This window comes from Medicago sativa, chromosome 3 (genome assembly GCF_051527215.1).
Source record: "Medicago sativa cultivar Bolivia chromosome 3, Bolivia_mono, whole genome shotgun sequence".
Lineage (NCBI taxonomy): Eukaryota > Viridiplantae > Streptophyta > Magnoliopsida > Fabales > Fabaceae > Medicago > Medicago sativa.
In genome coordinates this window covers 52,522,256-52,542,283 of record NC_140751.1, presented here as the reverse complement: position 1 = coordinate 52,542,283, position 20,028 = coordinate 52,522,256, and the positions used below count along the sequence as shown (strand labels likewise).

General features: G+C 33.7%; 4 protein-coding genes, 1 long non-coding RNA gene and 1 pseudogene across 8 annotated transcripts; 1 reads left to right on the top strand and 5 right to left on the bottom strand.

The window, feature by feature from the left end:
* Positions 1-41: 41 nt before the first annotated feature.
* LOC146938228 (small heat shock protein, chloroplastic-like) lies at positions 42-1,260 on the bottom strand. The gene is made up of 2 exons (XM_085752221.1): positions 955-1,260; positions 42-711 (listed from the first exon to the last, which is right to left on the bottom strand). The coding sequence occupies exons 1-2, from the start codon at positions 1,169-1,171 to the stop codon at positions 224-226; spliced, it is 705 nt and encodes a 234-aa protein (XP_085608347.1). The 5' UTR covers positions 1,172-1,260; the 3' UTR covers positions 42-223.
* Positions 1,261-4,950: 3,690 nt separating this feature from the next.
* LOC146938227 (uncharacterized) lies at positions 4,951-7,654 on the bottom strand. The gene is made up of 5 exons (XM_085752222.1): positions 7,470-7,654; positions 6,082-6,178; positions 5,872-5,979; positions 5,397-5,461; positions 4,951-5,304 (listed from the first exon to the last, which is right to left on the bottom strand). Exons 2-5 carry the CDS (start codon positions 6,163-6,165, stop codon positions 5,157-5,159), a joined length of 405 nt encoding a protein of 134 aa, XP_085608348.1. The 5' UTR covers positions 6,166-6,178; positions 7,470-7,654; the 3' UTR covers positions 4,951-5,156.
* Positions 7,655-7,811: 157 nt separating this feature from the next.
* LOC146938226 (small heat shock protein, chloroplastic-like) lies at positions 7,812-8,915 on the bottom strand. The gene is made up of 2 exons (XM_085752220.1): positions 8,619-8,915; positions 7,812-8,368 (listed from the first exon to the last, which is right to left on the bottom strand). The coding sequence occupies exons 1-2, from the start codon at positions 8,836-8,838 to the stop codon at positions 7,881-7,883; spliced, it is 708 nt and encodes a 235-aa protein (XP_085608346.1). The 5' UTR covers positions 8,839-8,915; the 3' UTR covers positions 7,812-7,880.
* Positions 8,916-9,765: 850 nt separating this feature from the next.
* LOC146938225 (ethylene-responsive transcription factor 9 pseudogene) lies at positions 9,766-10,841 on the bottom strand (annotated as a pseudogene). Its single transcript, XR_015031197.1, has one exon. The product of XR_015031197.1 is annotated as an ethylene-responsive transcription factor 9 pseudogene (transcript).
* Positions 10,842-11,222: 381 nt separating this feature from the next.
* On the top strand, positions 11,223-13,049 carry LOC146938224 (uncharacterized). Its single transcript, XR_015031199.1, has 2 exons — positions 11,223-11,797; positions 12,661-13,049. It is a non-coding gene; the product is annotated as an uncharacterized LOC146938224 (long non-coding RNA).
* Positions 13,050-14,699: 1,650 nt separating this feature from the next.
* LOC146938223 (mannan endo-1,4-beta-mannosidase 6-like) lies at positions 14,700-16,590 on the bottom strand. 3 transcript variants are annotated; one of them, XR_015033357.1, is made up of 4 exons: positions 16,270-16,590; positions 16,051-16,173; positions 15,282-15,395; positions 14,700-15,124 (listed from the first exon to the last, which is right to left on the bottom strand). XR_015033357.1 is itself a non-coding variant. In XM_085757826.1 (3 exons), the coding sequence occupies exons 1-3, from the start codon at positions 16,552-16,554 to the stop codon at positions 14,960-14,962; spliced, it is 573 nt and encodes a 190-aa protein (XP_085613952.1). In that variant the 5' UTR covers positions 16,555-16,590; the 3' UTR covers positions 14,700-14,959. The 3 variants fall into 3 exon arrangements, 2 of the variants coding, with proteins under 2 accessions (XP_085613952.1, XP_085613953.1); XM_085757826.1 differs by lacking the exon at positions 15,282-15,395; XM_085757827.1 differs by lacking the exon at positions 14,700-15,124 and having other exon boundaries at positions 15,164-15,395.
* Positions 16,591-20,028: the final 3,438 nt, after the last annotated feature.

Below are 20,028 nucleotides of genomic sequence, written 5' to 3'. Positions count from 1 at the left end.
GGAACAGATACATAATCTCATTTCGTCTCTCATCTTAGAAATTAGATAACAAAACTGAATGTTAACTCAACTTTATTATGAACTTACAGTTACTATCTATCTGCACTCACACATCATTGACACGTTGATTTCGATAATAATTGCAAAAAAATAAAAATAAATAATTGACACGTTGACACCGGACATATCTTCAATACGCAATGCCGATGCTTTAGTATAGAGGTTACTGCACATCTATGCCAATTACTTTTGCACTGGTTTTTGCTTTCGGGATAGTTATGTAAAGAACACCATCTCTAACTTGTGCCTTAATTTTCTCGAATTCGATATTTTCCGGAAGGGAGATTCTATGATTATATCTACCATAGCTATTTGCAGGCCAATCATCATCTTCTGGACTTAATTCTCCACTACCATTTGTTTGACCTTCATGTTGCTCTCTGGTTACTTTTTCTGCTTTCACTACCAACATGTTCTCTTCAATCCACACCTTAACATCATTCTTGTTCATACCAGGCATGTTGAATCTAATTTTGTAATCATTTTGTCCTTCTTTTATTGCCCAAGGAATTTTTCCCTTGTTGTGTTCACCATTTTCCACAACTATCCAAGGGGAAGTGTCATTGTACACCAAGGGGTTTTCCACAATCCTATCCATTGTGTCCATCATTTGTTGCACTGTTCTGGCTACTGGAAACTGGTTCAACAACACTGTAAAAAAAAGTGTTATTTGTAAGTGGCACTGAACACAGTATCTGATGAAGTAATATAAAGATTTTAATGTATATTTTTATCCATGTATGTATCATATCCATTCTTTTGTTTGGTGTTTATATCTTTTTTATTACAAGGATTGAACCAAATTAATGAAGACTAAAATGAAAATAAATAATATAAAGTAAAAGTATTAGATTACGTGGATAAAAACTATGAAAAAGTGTATTCTTCAATTACCTCTAGGTGAAGTCTGTGAGACCTTCATCTTTGGTGGCAACTGATGCTGCTTTGCCCTTTGTAAGCTTGCTTCATCTCCTGCCATAGCCTTTACATTGCAGCAAAAAGTTTTATTCTTTGTTCTTGGCAATGTTGTCAATTTGACATTGGAAAATTTGTTCATTCTGCTAGATGAAGTGGGAGCATAGAATCTCATATTTGGTAGAGTTGTGGCCATTCTACTTAGCTGTTTGGCAAAGATGTTCGAGGACTGTTACTACTGTGTTAAATGTTGTGTATTGGTAAAGACACCAAAGTTTATGTTTGCAATGAAATTTATAGGATTTATTGGACATTTCTAGACCCAAAGATGCTTGACAAAATTTTGATAATGTGATTGTGACTTGGGAGTGTTCTAGACTTCTCCATATAGTTCTTTTATGACCCATTCTATTTACATTTAGAGGGGTTTGAGATAAATGTATCATTTGTCCTTATGTAGTACACCCTCCGGTCACTAATATAAGCAAAAATCCAATTCTTAGATACATTCAATTAATGATGTATGTAGTCTTTATTTTTTGAATAATGTATGTAGTCTTTATTATATGTCATATACATCATTAATTGAATGTATCTAAAAAGTGGATTTTTGCTTATATTAGTGACCGGATGGTGTAGTATAAACTGATATTGGACTTGTAGAGAATTTTGTTGGAATTAAATGATTCAATAAAAGAAAAATAGAAAATGCTCCATCTAAAGCATTTATGCACTATTTGTTGAAGTCCCTTCTTTTGTACACTCATCCCTTCCTTTAATGGAAGTTTAGTCTACTATAATTTCTTTTCTAATATCTTAATTTTAGTTCTCTATTTTAAATTTATCGAAATTGCAAACAAATCATTAAGTATCTTTTAAATTGATCATTTTGAACTCGAACTTCTTCGGTTAATCATTTTGGTTCTAAAATTTGTTTTTCAATAGTCAATTTTATTTATAAAATTTCAAATAAAAGAGACATTTAGAGATGTATTTGCAATTTTGATACACTCAAAGACTAAAGAGGTTATTGGCAAAGCAACTATTCACAAATTGTGAACTTCGATAATTTCAAAAGCAATTCTTGCGCGGACTTAGAGCATCTACAATGATGGGTGCTTCACCTATTTAGCATCGGAATAAATAAGTACCCCCATTGAGGAGAGAAAATGTTTGGTGCTTATAGAGAATAGTGGTTATGTAAGCACCCTCTCTCTTGTTAATTTTCGTGGGCAATACATAATAAATTATACACAAATCAATAAACTTTGTTGAAATACAATGACATTGAGTTATTAGTAGGATATATTTAGTAACTTTTTTCTGAAGTGTTGAGTTGAAGAGATTAAGTTCTTATTAAGTAATATTATTGAAAATTATGAAATAGATGATGTTTACATACATGACTCACTTAAGCACACAAAATAGAGTGCTAGACAGAATATTTCACCACACATTTATACAAATGCATATCATATAGCTATAGTTATTTAAAAAATACTTATTTTTTTGAGAGGTTAAAATATACTTATTATTTAATTATTAATTTTTTCTTCATGTTTTATTTTTTGTGAGTGTCTTCATATCTGTGTCCTAAGAATCATTCTAAAATAATCTTTGGTTTACTTTTTCAAAAATTGGAAGAAATTTACGGCCATTTCCCTGTTTTAGAATTTTTTTTTTTTCTAACCAAGTGGCTGGACATGGAAAAATCACAAGTTTGCAATAATTGCTATGGTTCAATATATTATAATATGTTTGGTAACAATTATCGCTGGTTTCTTCATTAGTTTGATGGTCTTAAAGTTATTATTTGACCTTACAAACAAGGGATCGAAACTGGCAAACCAAACTGGCAAACCATATGGGATTATGGGATAAAAGAAAAAAAATTGAGGTATTCTAAAATACCTTTTTACTTTTTATTTTCTGTTTTCCTTTTTAAATCAATGATGATACCATAACTTCCCTCAAAAAAAAAAAAAAAAGATGATACCATAACTTTAATCTATATGTATTTTTTTTTTAATTCTCTAATGAAAAAAAATCTTAGATTCTTTTTAATTTCTACAAAAAATCACTCGTATACCTTAACGAAAATTTATTTATTTATATAATTTTGTGGATGCTAATCTTATGTACTATTTTTTTTCTTCATCTGGTCATTATGAAATGTATTTTTTTTTTTTTAAAATTATAATGAGATGAAATGCATAATTCAAAAGTTTAAATTTAATCTTCAATATGACTCTCAATAAGTTTAATAAATAAATAAACGTACCACAATTATAATTATAATTCCTTTGTACAAAGAAATTTAACATTTTTCTTATAGAATTTTTTACAAAAGATCTGGCATTTTCATAAATTTTGAAAATGGAGAAACATTGTTTTTTTTTTTTTTTTTTTTGTAGAAAAATTGACAAACATCATCTAAGGTATATACACATAGTTGAAGATGTCAAACTTAACAATATTGATATTTTTAGTTCAACTATACCTTACACACGAGAAACCATTCCAAAATATGCATTCTTTATAGCCTCCCTACCATCTTCTCTCGATCACAATTGTTGACTATACGAGTCCTCCATCTCTTTGTTAATTCTTTTCCTTATTAAAATTTTAAATGAAGATATATTTTAGAAAATGAAAATCAAAAAATACTTTTTAATTCTTTCAAAAAATGGACGTGATCATTATTTTACATTATATGTAAAATAGATGGGACCTAAGTTAATCTTTCTATATATGTATACAATAGTTTGATCTTTATATTGATCATAAGAACTCTTTTAACGTAATTTTTCTTATTTGTATTATTTTTCTCCGCCATTTGAACTATTTTTTCTGCGCAATTTGAATATAGGATCTGTTATCCACTTTTCATGTTCAAGGATGAAAATCATGTTTATGGTTTCTACCTATAGTCAATCAAAATGGACTCTGGAGCATTAAAATGATTTGGAAGTTGTAGAGTTTTAGAAATGTTACTGCTGTTAGGTGGAGAATGATTCACCATTTGCCAGAGATAGATTGGGAGGTCGAGATCTATCATATTTATCGTGAGGCGAATAGGTGTGCTGATGATCTTGCTAATATCGGAGGTGATCGTGGTATTCATTGGAGTTTGTATGAAAACTGTCCAGTGCAATTGAGTCATTTGATTTATGCTGATGTCATTGTAGTTTTTATACCACCATCAATCTCTCCATAGTTTTCCATTCCTAGGCTTAGACCCTTTTTGATAACAGAAAATAAATTGATCCTTACTCATTTTAAATGTTCAGATGTTGAAAGAATATCTAAAATCTTTTGAAAGTGGATCCAAAACCCTGAAGCTAATTTGAAGTATCAAGTCTAAACCCAAATAAAAAAGGAATTCGCACAAGGGAAAACACAAGTTATGCAGCTAATATATGAATACTAAGTGCATAAGAAATTATAATAAATAAAGCCACTGCCCGGCCATGAGGGGGTGCAAACAGCTCAACAGAGCTGGGCCTCCCTCAGCCATGGGCCTCAAAAAAAAAATTAATACCCACTAGTACTACTGCCTTCCAATTTTTTTTTAATACCCCCAGCCATTTTCTGTCCCCTTGTTTTAGCCTTTCAGGCCTATTACAATTAGGTCCTCTTGCTTTTGGTGTTAGGTGGGGGTTCCTCGTGTATACGGTAGTCATTTTCACCTTTGGGTGTACCGCATATATACGACACCTTATATTTATCTTTTAAAAAATATAAATAGAACATTGCTCTTTTAAAAAAAAATACGTTTTGATTTTATCACTGGCCTCTTTTCATTCCCAGAGCCGAGCCTCCGAATTCTTAGGGAGGCCCTGATAAGAATTAAAATAAAATCTGATCCAAAATGAAATCAGTAGCTTTAAAGAAAATAAAGAACTGCCTTAGCAGATAATGAGATGATACTTTCCTCATCACTGGTCAATGAAGTAACAAAGTTAAGAAAAAAAATAATGCAAAGAAGTCTTTTATTTTCCCTTCTCTTCTTCCAAGTTCCAAGTGTAGACTCGTTATATTGATGCCCATCATTCAAATTTCAATCTACAATATCACAAGTTTCAGTTTCAACAAATGAAGTTACCAGAGGGTCATTCAGTTAAGTGACAACTGCTAAATACATCTCAAACTATATTTGGGTAATCAAACAAAAGCCTGCATCACTTTCTTCCTCGGGGATCTCGACTAAGCCCATGTTTCTTCAGTGTTTTAATGTAATTTCTCATGAGGGTAAACTTGTTGGTTCCTAGATGATAGAAATAATCCCAGGAATAAATACCAGTTTTATGCAAGTCGTCAAAATTGAGCCTGGATCATCAAATCCAACAATCAGAGGTTTTAGTTGAGAGTGAATGTTAGATTTAGCAAAGAATTTTATCTCGAGTCAGAAATTATTGTACCTTACCCCATAGTTTCCTACTGGTTCTGCAGACATAATTCCCACATGGCTTCTTCCAGATATCACCTAGTCAATAGGGTTATTAACAAAGAAGGTATCATTAGAAATGAATCAACTGAATTCAAATCAGAAAAGGAGAGGTTAGGAAGTATAATAATGTTAAGAACCAAACTGTTATAAGGAAGATGAATCATGATTTTGTTTGGATAAACAACTTAATTAAGCACTTATAACATAAACACTTATCATATAAGTTCTTAAGTATAAGCTATTTCTGTAACAAAAGCTAAAATACAATATAATTGTTTTCATATAAACTATAAGCTGAAAACAACTTATGCCAACATGTATTTGCTGTTTCTATAAGCTCTCGGAAACCGTGTCAAAAATGTTTATGTCAATATATAAACTCAAATAAGTCAATCCGAACGGACTCTATATACACTCCACAAACAACATTGAAATGGTGAAGTTACCTTTTCACCTCCAATTGATCTGATTTTTCCATCAACTGCAGGGCTATTTATTCTGAGAAATTCAGCAGACAGCTTGAATACATTACCATTGGTAAATTCCACTTCTACCTGTAACAATTATGTTCAATATCTGAGGCATGCTCCGAACTCCAAAAACTTGATACAGTAAAGGAAAAAAAATTAAGGGGACTAAAGAGGGAAAAAGCTCACATATTTAGGGGCTTGAAGAGAGAATTTGGTTAGGCGTGCAGTTTGTTCTGCTGCTGTGTTGAATCTCCGAATGGCTGCCAGCATAGATTTAGTTATTCTCAAGGTTTCAAAAAACGGACCGGTACCGGGATTGCGGCCGTTACAAATCGGTATCGGCAGCCACCGTGACCCTTTTTGGACGTTTTTACGTTGAGAATGAAAATCACAGAAAAATCGCCGTTACGGCCGTTACCGACGCCGTTACGGCCGTTATGGACGCCGTTACGGCCGCGAAACTCCGTTACAGACTTGAACATACAGAAATTTGAACAGGAGAAGAAGGAATCGAATCTCAGATTAAGAAAAAAAGCACAAGAATACTTCTGGTGTTGTGTGATTCTTTGATCCTTCCTGCTTGCGATTTGCTATTTGCGATTCTTTGTTCATTCTCTTGTTGTTACTCTTCTGGTGTTGTCGCTTCTTGCTTCTCCATACGTGTGTGCGTTTGCAATTTTTTTAGTTCCTGCTTGCCCTTTTTTCTCCATACGTGTTCAGGTTTGTTGTGTTTTTGTTTTGTTTCAGTGGATAAGGTTTGTGATCACTTGGCTACCAATACACACACGTATGCTTCACTCTTCATTCAATAATAATAATAATAAATTAATAATAATTACTTTTAGTTTAGATGGTTGATTTTGTGTAGATTCAAAGAGAGTTATTTTAAACCATTGATTTTGTTTATTTCTTTTTTCATATATTTATTTATTAAACTCAAAAAAAAAAGTGTACATTCATCTCTTATTTATTAAGTTTAAGGTAATTTTAAATTGACACTCTTAACATTCTATCTTTTCAAAATGTAGTATATTTTTATATGCTATGAAAGTAGTTATTTATTAGTTAATTTCTTTTTAATCTGTCAAACATTCTATCTTTACTAAATTTAGTCTATTTTTATTATTATATTTACTTTAAACATATTATAATTATGGAAAAAAGTATTAATCTAAGTTATTATACATATTATATGATAATATAAATAGTTTTAATAAGTTTTGTGAAACGTTTTGATTAATTCACACCGCAACGACCGTTATTTGTATCGCAACGTCCGTTACAGCCGAAATCGTGACAACCTTAACGCGACCGCGATCGCGACCGTTATTTAGAACCTTGGTTATTCTAGCTCAAGGGAGTCAAATTATACAACTTTCAGGCAATGAAATATAACAAGAAAATGAATAAGTGACACTGATTTGTGTGTTTTGACTAGAAGTTATAGAAAATGAACATAGATCAACCTTAACAAGTTATTTATATGAAGTAGGCATTTTATCAAGCATCTTATGTGCAAAGTAGCAAAAGGAATATGCCTGAGTTATATATTTAGCCACAAGAACTGAACTTACTTTTGATGATGTTGTCGCTTATCTTATATTGAAGGAATAGAGTTCAACATTGCATTGCTTTGGTTATAGGAAATTAGGAATAGGCATTAGGAATTTGATATTTTTTTTGTTTGTTATGTGAATGGTATATCCTTGCGCACAACTAAGACCAATTCCTTGAGTTAGGAATATTGTATCTCTAGAGCTGAATTTCAACTTTCAACTCATGAAAACAAAAAATTATAATTATACTGTCGAAAATAATAGAAGTGTTCAATAAATTTTTCGTTATTTCTTTCAAAAAAAAAATATATATATGTAATGCCGATTGACACGTTAATATCGATAATAATTGCAAAAAAATAAAATAAAATTGACTCGTTGACACGAGACATATCTTCAATATGTAATGCCGGTGCTGTAGTACAGAGGTTACTGCACATCTATGCCAATTACTTTTGCACTGGTTTTGGCTTTTGGGATTGTTACATAAAGAAAACCATCTCTAACCTGTGCCTTAATTTTCTCAAATTCGATATTTTCCGGAAGGGCGATTCTATGATTATATCTACCATAGCTATTTGCAGGCCAATCTTCATCTTCTGAACTTAATTCTCTACTACCATTTGCTTGACCTTGATATTGCTCTGTGGCTACTTTTTCTGCTTTCACTACCAACATGTTCTCTTCAATCCATACCTTAACATCATTCTTGTTCATACCAGGCATGTTGAATCTAATTTTGTAATCATTTTGTCCTTCTTTTATTGCCCAAGGAATTTTTCCCTTCGTGTTTTCACCATTTTCCACAACTATCCAAGGTGAAGTGTCATTGTACACCAAGGGATTTTCCACAATCCTGTCCATTGTGTCCATCATTTGTTGCACAGTTCTGGCCACAGGAAACTGGTTCAATAACACTGTCAAAACAAAAATGTCATTTGTAAGTGTCACGGAACACGGTATCTGATGAAGTAATAAAGATTTAAATGTATATTTTTATCCATGTATGTATCATATCCATTCTTTTGTTTAGTGTTAGTGTTTATATCTTTTTCATTACAAGGATTGAACCAAATTAATGAAGACTAAAATGAAAATAAATAATATAAAGTAAAAGTATTAGATTACGTGGATAAAAACTATGAAAAAAGTGTATTCTTCAATTACCTCCTCTAGGTGAAGTTTGTGAGACCTTCATCTTTGGTGGCAACTGATGCTGCTTTGCTCTTTGCAAGCTTGCTTCATCGCCTGCCATAGCCTTTACATTGTAGCAAAAAGTTCTATTCTTTGTTGTTGGCAATGTTGTCAATTTGACATTGGAAAATTTGTTCATTCTGCTAGATGAAGTGGGAGCATAGAACCTCATATTTGATAGAGTTGTGGCCATTTTATTAGCTGTTTGGCAAAGATGTTAGAGGACTGCTACTGCTGTGTTAATGTTGTGTATTGGTAAAGACAGCAAAGTTTGTGTTTGCATTGAAATTTATAGGATTTATTGGACATTTCTGGATCCAAAGATGCTTGACAAAATTTCATCATGTGATTGAGACTTGGGAGTGTTCTAGACTTCTCCATATAGTTCTTTAATGACCTTCTATTTACCTTTGAAGGGGTTTGAGATAAATGTAGAATTTGTCCTTATGTAGCATAAACTGATTGGACTCGTAAAGAAAATGATACACCCAAAGCATTTATTTTCTAGAGTAATTCTTCCATAGTCACAAACACAAATAAATAGTATTTGATCACACACATATAAAAATGTCATTTCTTGAAATACTAAATCATTTCATTATCAATTTCTTTTTCATTATTTAAAAAAATCTTGTAATGTGTGTTTGCCCAAACACTATACATTTGTGCTTGTGACTATAATAAAATTTCTTTTATTTTCTACTACTCCCTCCGTTCCTTTTTAATTGTCATTTTTTGATATTTTACACAAACCAAGACAATCAATAAATGTTAGTACTACTTTTGATACAATTGTTTTTACTTTTACTATAATAGTCTTATAATTTAATATTTCATTTCATATATTTCTCTCTCCGCAATAAATATCTAAAGGTAATATTGAGAAAACAACATTTAATGTTACATTGAACTTTAAAAGTGATAGTTAAATAGGAACAAATTTTTTCTCTAAAAGTGACAATTAAAAATGAATAGAGCATTAACTTCAATTATTAACTTATCAACAAAATCAATACATTAAAAATCAAATCACGTCACCCTGAACGAAACATAACATAGGTACAATAAAAATCAACAATCATAGAGGTGGAGAAAAGCAAAAAATCAAAAGAACTCAACATCCGCCAGAATTACAGATTAATAGTAGATAATTTCGGATCATGTTCTTTAAGCTGGTTAATTAATTAACCAATAGGAAAAAAGAAAACAAAAACTCAAAGCTAACTTATTCACATCAAAGGATGTAATTAACAACCTTTATCTTCCTCAAAATAATGGGAGATTAATCTTCCAAAATAAATAAAAAAACAGTAAACTTTGTCCTTCCTGCTTTTTTCTAATTTTCATCTAAATATGGTGAGATAATATTTTTTTTAAACAAAATTAAAGGGTGTTAATCAAATAAATTAATAATCCATTGGTGGAGCTAAGTTAAGATCAAGATTGAGAGCTCTCTTCGGCTGACAATCAACAACAGAGGACGAATCCGAATCACTCTGGACCCCACCACCACCACCACCTCCAAACCCGATGTTAAACTGAATCGGTTCCGGTTCAAACCTGCTAGTAAACCGCTGGTTCAAAAACTCAGCTCGACCCGCTGGATCGTAAAAGAAAACCGGCACCATTCCATCAACAGCACCAGCGCCGACACCTACTCCGGCACCGGCACCAGCAAACGGCATGATCTGTTGCTGAATCGAGAGAAACGGGAACCGATCCATGACGCCACCGCCGGTGGCAACTTCTCGCCGCGTGACCTCACGCTCAGGTGCAGGGACAGATGATTCAACGGTGCTGCTTTGGCTAGGGCTATCTTCTTTGACATCGGAAGGAGGAGGAGGGAAGTTGGTTTTGGCTTTTGGGCCACGGAACTGACGAGCGGCGTTGTCGTAAGCTCTGGCGGCTTCTTCGGCGGTGTCAAAGGTACCTAGCCAGACACGGCTCTTCTTACCGGGATCGCGAATCTCGGCGGCGTAACGACCCCATGGTCGCTTTCTTACGCCGCGAAAGTGAATCTCGGTTGCATTGTTGTTGTTGTTGCTGCTGCTGCAAGGTTTCTTGATTTTGAGATGATTTGCGTTCTTTGTTTTGGTAACCATTGATGGTGATTGCGATGATGTTGGTGTGTTTCGCATGTTAAGGATGAGAGAATAGCGTAACTTGAAGTACGTGGGTAGTGGTGCTTGCTTTGGTGAGAAGGGTTGAGGCTGGGAGGGTATATATATACGCAAAGAGTGGTGATAGGCATACCACCTTAGGTGGCATACCACTCCTACACCCTCTTATGTGGCAAATTTTATTAATAAAAAATTTGGCCAAATTTTTGCCAAGTCCATGTCAAACAAAAAGAGTATTGATTAATTAAAAAAAGGAAAAAACTGTAGCAATTGAATCGGGCATCTCACTCTCCCACGCCATTACCCTCTTCTCCCTATTCTCCCTCGCCGCCGTCGATAACCCATCGGAGCAGCTCACGAAATTTCACCGTCGCCGCTGTCGATCTTCGATTCTCTCCGCCGACAATCTGTCTTTGCTCTCTCTCTCGTCAGCGTCGTTCAACTGAGGTATATTCATTCATCTCCCTTTTGTTTGATTTGGTTATTCAATCTGGTAATTTTGATCTGTGTATATATGTAATTAAGTAGCCTCTTAATAAGGAACCTATCAACTTCATACTGGATTGGATTGGATCTAAGGACTTTTGTTTGTGCCAAATTGCATGTTTTTACTTTCACGCTACTGTTATTGAAAATCCATGCTGACATGCTAGTTCTTTGATGTTATTCATCTCAAATAATAGCTTATAACTTTATTTTAAGTGGTAATATAAGGATAATTGTTATAATGAAAATTATTCTACTAGTTTTATAAGCTTTCAAATGATGAATTGAATTGGTTATGTGAAAATAGACGATTTCGAGAAATAGATGGACTTATGTCTGAGATTTTGGCAGTACTGAAGTTAAGAATGGGTTGAATTTTATGTTATGTTTGTTTATTGATGGATAAAATTTGTTTAAAAAGGTAGTTTTTTGTCGGGGTTGGATCGGACGAGTCTGCTGCTGTTAGCAGCTGTTGCTGCTAGCCGAGGGTGCTGCAAGGACTGTTTTGCTGTTGTGTTAGCAGCTGCTGGTGTTGGTTTGGTTTTGGTATTGGCTAGTTTCTAGTGTGTTTTATGTCCTAATATTATCCTGTTGTTTTTCTGTTTTTTTTTTTTTGCTCGTTCTGTCTGCTGTTTTTGTTCTGCTATATTGCCCTTTTAGGTACAGCTTGTACCAGGGCTGTTCTAATATATGCTGAATTCAAAAAAAAAAATTTGAGACACTAGCAGTGGGATCCAAGACTCAGGGACCTTTTAATGAACACAAATTGGACCTATCTAAGACTCAGGGACCATTGGTAACATGTACCAACATCTTTGTGATTGATATTGTCTAATATGTGATTGATACGTCTTCTAATAACTTATTGATATTGTTGGTACTTTAACTTATGCGGTTATATCTATAATTATAGTCAATAAATTATTGCTAATTAAGTCTTTCGTAGAACATTTTTTATACTTTTTGGATTGGTGTTGTTTTGAACAGCTAGGTTAGTATCTCACTTGAATTTTGTGGTTTATTTGGTTGATGCTTGATAGAAATGTTCGTATTATTTTTTTAGATTGAGCCTGTTGTGGAAAAATTTCAGATTTTAATATTGCTACTTGAAAGCATTGTTGTTTTGTATAAGCATGGTTTCAAGCCAAAGTATTGGTGTTGGGATTCACATAGGGAGAGTTCTTTAAGCTCATGTAATAGAAATACAAATAACATGATTAGAGCCTAAACGTAGTTCTTAAGCTCATGTACACTTGATATATTGAAGGACCTGCACAGAGCCTAAACGCCTAAACACAGTTGTATTGTCTCCATTGTGAATAGAGCCTAATTGTTTTTCTAGTTTTCTCTTATCCTATTATGCTTAGCTATTTGCATAGTTTTGACTTGTTTATCATCAATGCTTGCAGTGTGAGTGTGTTTGGAGCCTCAACCTTGTGAAAAAGATGACACCTTATGAGGAGGAGCGGGAAAAAAGAATTGCAGATAATAATAAAAAGATCAACGCTCTCAATCTACAAAATCTCGCCCAATCCCTTGTCGAATCCTCTTCTGCCACTAATGAACAATTTAGTCATGTTATTTTGTGATATATTGTACTAGAACATGGAACACACATATTAATCTAGTTTGTTTAATTTTGTTTCAGACAATGAGCATTTGCTTACTCTTGAATTATTATTTATTTTCATTTGAATCTAGTATGTATTATTGAATATAAATTTTAGGATTTGAATTTAAAGCAAATTAAATTATTTGTTTCGGACAACACCCTTTCTGTCCGAATTTCGTCCGAAAACATGATTTTGTCCGAAATCCGTGGGAAATATCCGTAAATTTCGTCCCAAAACCGTCCGAAATTCCGTTCGAAAATGACAATTTTTTAGTAGTGTACTTGTTGTTGTGTACTTGGAATCGGAAATCTCCGCATGTATATATTTTGCCTAAAACGATATTATTTACTCATCGGAAAGATAACTAGCCAAATATATGGTCTCTATGACCACATTTTTACAAATACGTGACCACTATTTTTTCATAAATTATGATTTGTCCGTCCTTAGGCGTGATAAACTTGCCGATTGTAAAATAGATTATTTATTGTTGGAAATGCTTTTAGTGCAGTGATCAAATGAGATTATGCGTTTGATTCGCCTAAAACAAAATTATTTACATCTGGGAAATATAAACTAGCCAAATATATGGTCTGTATGACCACATTTTTACAAATAAGTGACCACTATTTTTTCATAAATTAGAACTTGTCCGTCCTTAGGCGTGATAAACTTGCCGATTGTAAAACAGGTTATTTATGGTTGGAAATGCTTTTAGTGCAGTGATCAAATGAGATCATGCGTTCGATTCGCCTAAAACGAGATTATTTACATCTGGGAAATATAAACTAGCCAAATATATGGTTTGTATGACCACATTTTTACAAATATGTGACCACTATTTTTTCATAAATTAGAACTTGTCTGTCTTTAGGCGTGATAAATTCGCCGATTGTAAATATGGTTATTTATGGTTGGAAAGACTGTTAGTGTAGTGATCAAATGAGATCATGTGTTCAATTCGCCTAAAACGAGATTATTTACATCTGGGAAATATAAACTAGCCAAATATATGGTCTGTATGACCACATTTTTACAAATACGTGACCACTATTTTTTCATAAATTAGAATTTGTCCGTCCTTAGGCGTGATAAACTCGCCGATTGTAAAATATGTTATTTATGGTTGGAAATGCTTTTAGTGCAGTGATCAAATTAGATTAGGTATGTTGGACCGTTAACATAAGTGATTAACGATTGCTAACCATGAATTATGTGAATTATTTTATATCCATGACAATCTTTAGGAAAACTAACCATATTTCTGATGTAGTTAACCACTAAATATCAAAGGTGTAACCACAATTTCTTTCCCTAACCAATTTGTCTTTCTCATTATTCCTCCACGTGATATGAGGGAAGATAATATATTTGGACACACTTGTGAGTAGACTGATGTTAATAAAGTGCGAGGTGAAGTATCTTGTAAGTTTGACAGACTTTACAAATACTAACCAAATCGAGGAAGCATTTAACCAATATTTATCAAATGTGTATCTACTATTAGTTTTCAAGAAAAACTTAATTTTGTGCCATACAAATAGGAAATCGTAAAACTTATGGGCCCTCCATGTTTCTTGGAGTCTAAAATGCATCTTTGATATCATCTAAGGTTTGCACGCTTAAAGTCAAACACTTTGAAAACCTGAATATAATAGTGGTGACGCCTCTTAATAATTGTGGTCACATTGTTCATTGTTTTGGTTATCTAAAATTTTAAGATGGAAAAACTTAGTGATTGAGACTATTTACTAAGTATGTCATTAAACAAGCTCGTAATTTGAGCTAATAATACATGGTTACACTTTCTAGTATGCTAATACACCATATAGAAGTAACCTCTAGTACACATGTAATGCTAAAATACCACAAGACAAGTACTTAAACTAACACCATTGTTTGTAAAGCTACTTCAACCTCTACCTTGCATAAACCAATTCTATAGAAATTAAATCTACAAGAAATTAATTGTAGCAATGCATATTATCTACAAGAAATTAAATCCTCATGCTCAGGAAAAACATAGGTGTTATTCCATTTGTGATCCATGCTTTGCGAATTTATTTGGCCTTGTAGACAGCTAGATCATCATTAATCACCGAAAAACCCATGCAATCTCTCTTGTGAGGTCTCTCCTTAATTCATGACTCAATTTCTCCCCGTGAATGGCTGATTGGAAAGCTGGATGAGTTTCTATTATTGTGTAATAAAATTGATATGCAATGGCAAGGCTTGTGCTCTGTCTTGGGTTTCTTCCACACTAATACAAGAAAAATATCCAATGAACAAATGACTAGTTTTTATCAAACATAGAAGTATTTCAATCAGCAATTTTTAAAGTCAAACATTTATGCAACAAACCAAAGCATCTTATTAAAGCCAAGCAGATGATAAATTCTAGATTACTAACATCATACATTTCAATTGCTGGTGGAAATTTCCATAGAAACTCAAAGCATGTACTTTCGGTAGAGACTTGCATGATAACCATTGATTTCAATATAAAGTTGGATAGATGGATTTTAGTTATCCTGTAATAAACAACAAGCACAAACTACATATGAGAAGGGTTAAAAAATCCTAGATAATCACAAATTGTAATGTTTTTTTGATGGAATGTTTCTTGTAATGTTATGAAGTGATAAAAAAAAATTACAAATGTTAATTTCTACCTTCTATAAGTTTATCAACCTTACAACAAAATTAATGGAATTAGAGTCTAAGAAACATAACAAATAGTCACTTTTGGTATTTCACTGATAAGTTGTATTAAAATTGTATAGTTTTAACAAGATAACTCCAAGTAACCAAATAATTGAAGCATATAGTCACAATTTTACATAGGTATGTCCATCTTTTTTAACTATTCCCCATCAATTATATGCTTGCTCGAAAAAAAAAAACTAGTTTAATGCACTTAACCATATCGTAACAAATAATTAACCACACTTTTTTTTTCCAAAATTCCCACACTTAGCCATTTTTTAACATAACTCACCACAAATCACTAAAGACATACTAAATAATTTGAGGAGAACTTGTGAATTTTGACTGAGAAAATAACAATGAGAGGTGAATGTTATTTTATGTATAACATGTTTCACACAAACTAACTAAAGAATGACATAACTTAACCAACACAAATTATCTTTGAACTGAAATAAAAAATATTGAAAACATATATACCTGTAACGTATCACCAGAGGAGTCAGAGGTGCATCGAGGCTCATTCATTAGCTCCCAAGCAAAAATTGTTGGATCTTCCTTATAAGTGATATTTGTGAGTGTGTTAACTCTACTGAACACAGTCTACACAGCGATCAATCAAGAAATAGTATAGGAACCAAATTAGTTTAAAAGAAAAACAGGAAGAATTAAGTTTTAGGTACATCTCAAGGACCTTACCTTGACATGGTCCTTGTAGTAGCCTCTGAGAGTTGGATGTGAGAAAAAGTCATCATCAGAGGTCAAGTTAAGGCCAGCAGCATTGCCCCACTTGACATACTGTGCTTTGCCACCATATGCCTCCCAATTGTTAACCAATGATAATATGAGTCTGATTTTGTATTTATTTGCTTCACGCACCACAAAATCCAGGGCCTTGAATACTACTTCATCATAAAGTGATGGTGATTTCTGAAGGGCTCTCCATTGGCCATCATTGAAGGCCCAAGTCCTACAAACTGTCATACCAACTGAGGATGCATGTTTGAACACTTAAGTGACCCTTCCTCTTGTCGACTCATCCGCAGCAAATACCATCAACCAATAAGTGTTGAATCTATTTACATAGAAAGGTTGGCCATTCACTACAAATTGGTTTCCTTTCTATTGCACCATCTGCCATTCATCTTCCTCCATTTCACTCCTTAAACCAAAAACCATATATATTTAATTAAGTGCCTAAAGTTAATTAGAATTAACAACCTGAGACTCTAATAATATGATTAATTTCTACACCATGAAATTCTAATTCCTTTAAAGTTGGTCACAAATAATTTCAAATCAACACAAATTACCATCTCATTAGGGTTTAACAAATCATTTAAAAATACATTCAATTTTGGAGAAAAACATTCAAAATGCACACAGATAAACCATAAACACAAATTCTAGTCATAAAATGAAATGAAAATTTGAGATTAACCTCACCGAAGAACATAGAGATTGCGGGAAGAAAGCAGTTGCTGGTTGTGAACCGACAGTGGCAGTGGGTGGAGATCACTGAAGGAGACATGGCGGTGAGTGGAGATGTTAGAACAAGTATCATTATTATCTAACAAGATGCGACACTTGAGAGTATGCAGGACACCATGTAAAGTAAGGTTTGATGAAGTAAACAACAAAGTTCTTCAAAAGGTCATATGAGACGTACAAGTTCATGCTGAAAATATTCAAATGCAAGTGACCTAAGATAGAAATTTTAATAGCATGTGAGCTACAAGATGAGTAATGTAAGTAAGAAACATGTGTCTCAATGTATAGTAAGAAAATATGTATGGACTATGTGTATGCATGATAAGATGTTTTAGATGCTATCGAGCACTACAGGGCAAACCTGGAATCCAGTAGGACTCCAGTTAAAAGGAAAATCCTGAGTGTTCCAGTTAATGATAAGTTACTTATGAAAATAGTAAATGCTAAGCGGTTAAGATATGGATCTGAGATTACCAGTCCACATGTAGCAAGGATAAGTTATAACCATGATGTTTTAAGTTAAGCCTAGACGACATTATGAGGATTACTTCAAGATGTTATGCCGCTTTTCAGCTAAAGGAATTCTTACCAGTCAATCGTGTTAGAGGACTAATGTTCATGAAAGTGAGTATGATGAAGAATGTTAAGTACGACGGAAGACATTATTATGTAATATCAGTCAAGTATGGACTTATGTATCAGTGTCAAGTTAGAAACGATTAAAATGAAGGGCATTTTGGGTATTCACATGCAAGGAGTATAAAAGAATGTTTGGTCACAAAATATTCATTTTTCCTTGCTCTTTCTCTCTCTAGGTTTGGAGCAAGAGAATTCTCTCCTCCTTCTCTCTAAAAGTGGCCCCTCTTTCCCTCTCTAAATCATCAATCCTTCCAAGTTTGTGTGATTGGTGAATCAAATATGAACTTTGGTGGCTTAACAAACAAGAAAGTGACAAGAATTGGAATGGAAATCCTTGGAACATCACAAATAAGAATATCAAGGGCTAGGGTTTGGTTTGAGAAAGGATGATGTTGAGGCTTGAAGATGTTACAAACACCATGTGAGTTCTTAGATAGAACCCACCATTGGGATTATGTGTTTAATTTGCAAGAAAAGCATGAATTATGATAAGATTAGGAAAAATATGATTTTGTATCCTTGCCTTTGATCTTACTTTGTTCATGTTAAAATTGTCATGAAAGATGTTTTATAATGATATGTAAGTTGCTGGATATTCATAGTGCATTGCATGATCGATTTGGATGAGTTTTGGGTCAAAATTGCAAAATTTGCACCACAGACCCGAAGAAACTCGCTATTAGCTCAATTTTCGCTAATAGCGAAATCGACCAGATGAAAGTCGCTATTAGCTCAATTTTCGCTAATAGCTAAATTCCAGAACCTGCCCAGAAAAGTTAGCTAATAGCGAAATTCTCTGTCTTGGCTAACTTTCTTTCTTTTGGCTTGTTGGCCTATTTTAGGGACGATGGTGCAATATGAAGCCTTTCTTTCATCGATATACAACTTTATAACCCCAAAACATCATCTAATCCATGCACATAACATCAAATGATTCTTGAAATGAAAATCATGGTAATCTTAACATGTATGGCAAGGATAAGCCGAGATAATCGGGTAGATGATGAACTAAGAAAGGGAATGAATGTAGAGACTCGACATAGTTGTCGAGAACTAGAATGATAGCATGAATCCCTAAGTATGGCAAGTATATGAATAAGAATGCCTATGTATGTTAAGATGCGAAGTGTATTCCCTTCGCATATGATTAAGTAAGAGTATGCACGCATGATAAGTCGTGGATTGATAAGTTAATCTCTCCACAATGATTAAGTATGAACATGAATGAACAAGTAGGTAGTTTACCATTAATTGGTTCGACCCCGGATCCGAGGTAAACGAGTATGCATGTATAGGTTAGAAACCTTTCATGAATGTTTAAGACTATGATTAAATGAATGATGTAGGTGGCATGAGAAACGGGATAAGCTCCACAAGGGGGGCCCGTATGTCACTGAGTGTAGGTGTCGTGTCTTTTGTATTCCTTCCATGGATGGATGCAAGAGGTTCTCCAAGGGGGATGTATAAGCTGTAAGGGACCCGCACGTCACTGAGGGAGGTATGGGATTGTACTTGGGGCTACTCCACCCCGGGGCTTTCCGTAAAATGAATCAAGACAATGAATGTTTGTTCAACGCTAGCATAATGAATGTATGAATGATTATGTTTATGTATAATATGAATATGTTATGATATGATGTTAGCTATGAACAAGTCGTGCATTAGAGCATGTTATGAATGTTATACCGATGACGATCTTAGGTTTCCCTAATTGTCCGGTTTAGGACTGTGTCATGATTATGTATGTTAAGTCTTGATGCGTATATTGTATATTGAGATTGCGGTTCTAGGATCCCTTAACCGGCATGACACGTATAATGATAGGAAGACCTATGACAAGTAAGATGAACCTATGACGGGTCTAGTATGCACTACCGTCTAGGAAAGCATGACCGCACACGTATAATCAACCGCCAGGTTGTATTGTAGGCACGTGGTGACCGTAGGTTTCCCCCGTGGTTGCCTATAGCTTAGGATTAGGTAGAACTCACTGAGACATTATGTCTCATCCCAATCCTTATTTGTTTCAGATAAGCAGAATGTTATGCAAGCTTGAAGCCGGATGGATATTCCAGCAAGTGCGTGTTCGTACCTCCGCATGATATTATGGATTTCAAGGATGCATTTTTATGTATGGATGAGACGTTTTGTATTTTGATTGTACGAACGCAAATTGTTGTATAAATATTCATTCGTATGTATTTTATGTTGTAAATTTTAATGTATCCAGTACTAAAGATAACGCACATGATATACTTTCTAGCTACGTCTAGTATGAGCATTACAATTGAGTTCCTATGATATCCACATTCTAAATTACATTGGTAC

Bases quoted from the DNA above. Each gene is read 5' to 3' on its own strand.
- LOC146938228 (XM_085752221.1), bottom strand. From the start codon at position 1,171: ATGGCCACAACTCTACCAAATATGAGATTCTATGCTCCCACTTCATCT. The intron at 712-954 runs GTAATTGAAGAA...TTTTTTTTACAG, and splicing joins CTCACAGACTTCACCTAGAG to TGTTGTTGAACCAGTTTCCA.
- LOC146938227 (XM_085752222.1), bottom strand. From the start codon at position 6,165: ATGCTGGCAGCCATTCGGAGATTCAACACAGCAGCAGAACAAACTGCA. The intron at 5,980-6,081 runs GTGAGCTTTTTC...TAATTGTTACAG, and splicing joins CTCTTCAAGCCCCTAAATAT to GTAGAAGTGGAATTTACCAA. The intron at 5,305-5,396 runs GTACAATAATTT...TTGATGATCCAG, and splicing joins GTAGGAAACTATGGGGTAAG to GCTCAATTTTGACGACTTGC.
- LOC146938226 (XM_085752220.1), bottom strand. From the start codon at position 8,838: ATGGCCACAACTCTATCAAATATGAGGTTCTATGCTCCCACTTCATCT. The intron at 8,369-8,618 runs GTAATTGAAGAA...TTGTTTTGACAG, and splicing joins ACAAACTTCACCTAGAGGAG to TGTTATTGAACCAGTTTCCT.
- LOC146938223 (XM_085757826.1), bottom strand. From the start codon at position 16,554: ATGACAGTTTGTAGGACTTGGGCCTTCAATGATGGCCAATGGAGAGCC. The intron at 16,174-16,269 runs GTAAGGTCCTTG...ATCGCTGTGTAG, and splicing joins ACTACAAGGACCATGTCAAG to ACTGTGTTCAGTAGAGTTAA. The intron at 15,125-16,050 runs GTATATATGTTT...TTCTTGTATTAG, and splicing joins CCTCTGGTGATACGTTACAG to TGTGGAAGAAACCCAAGACA.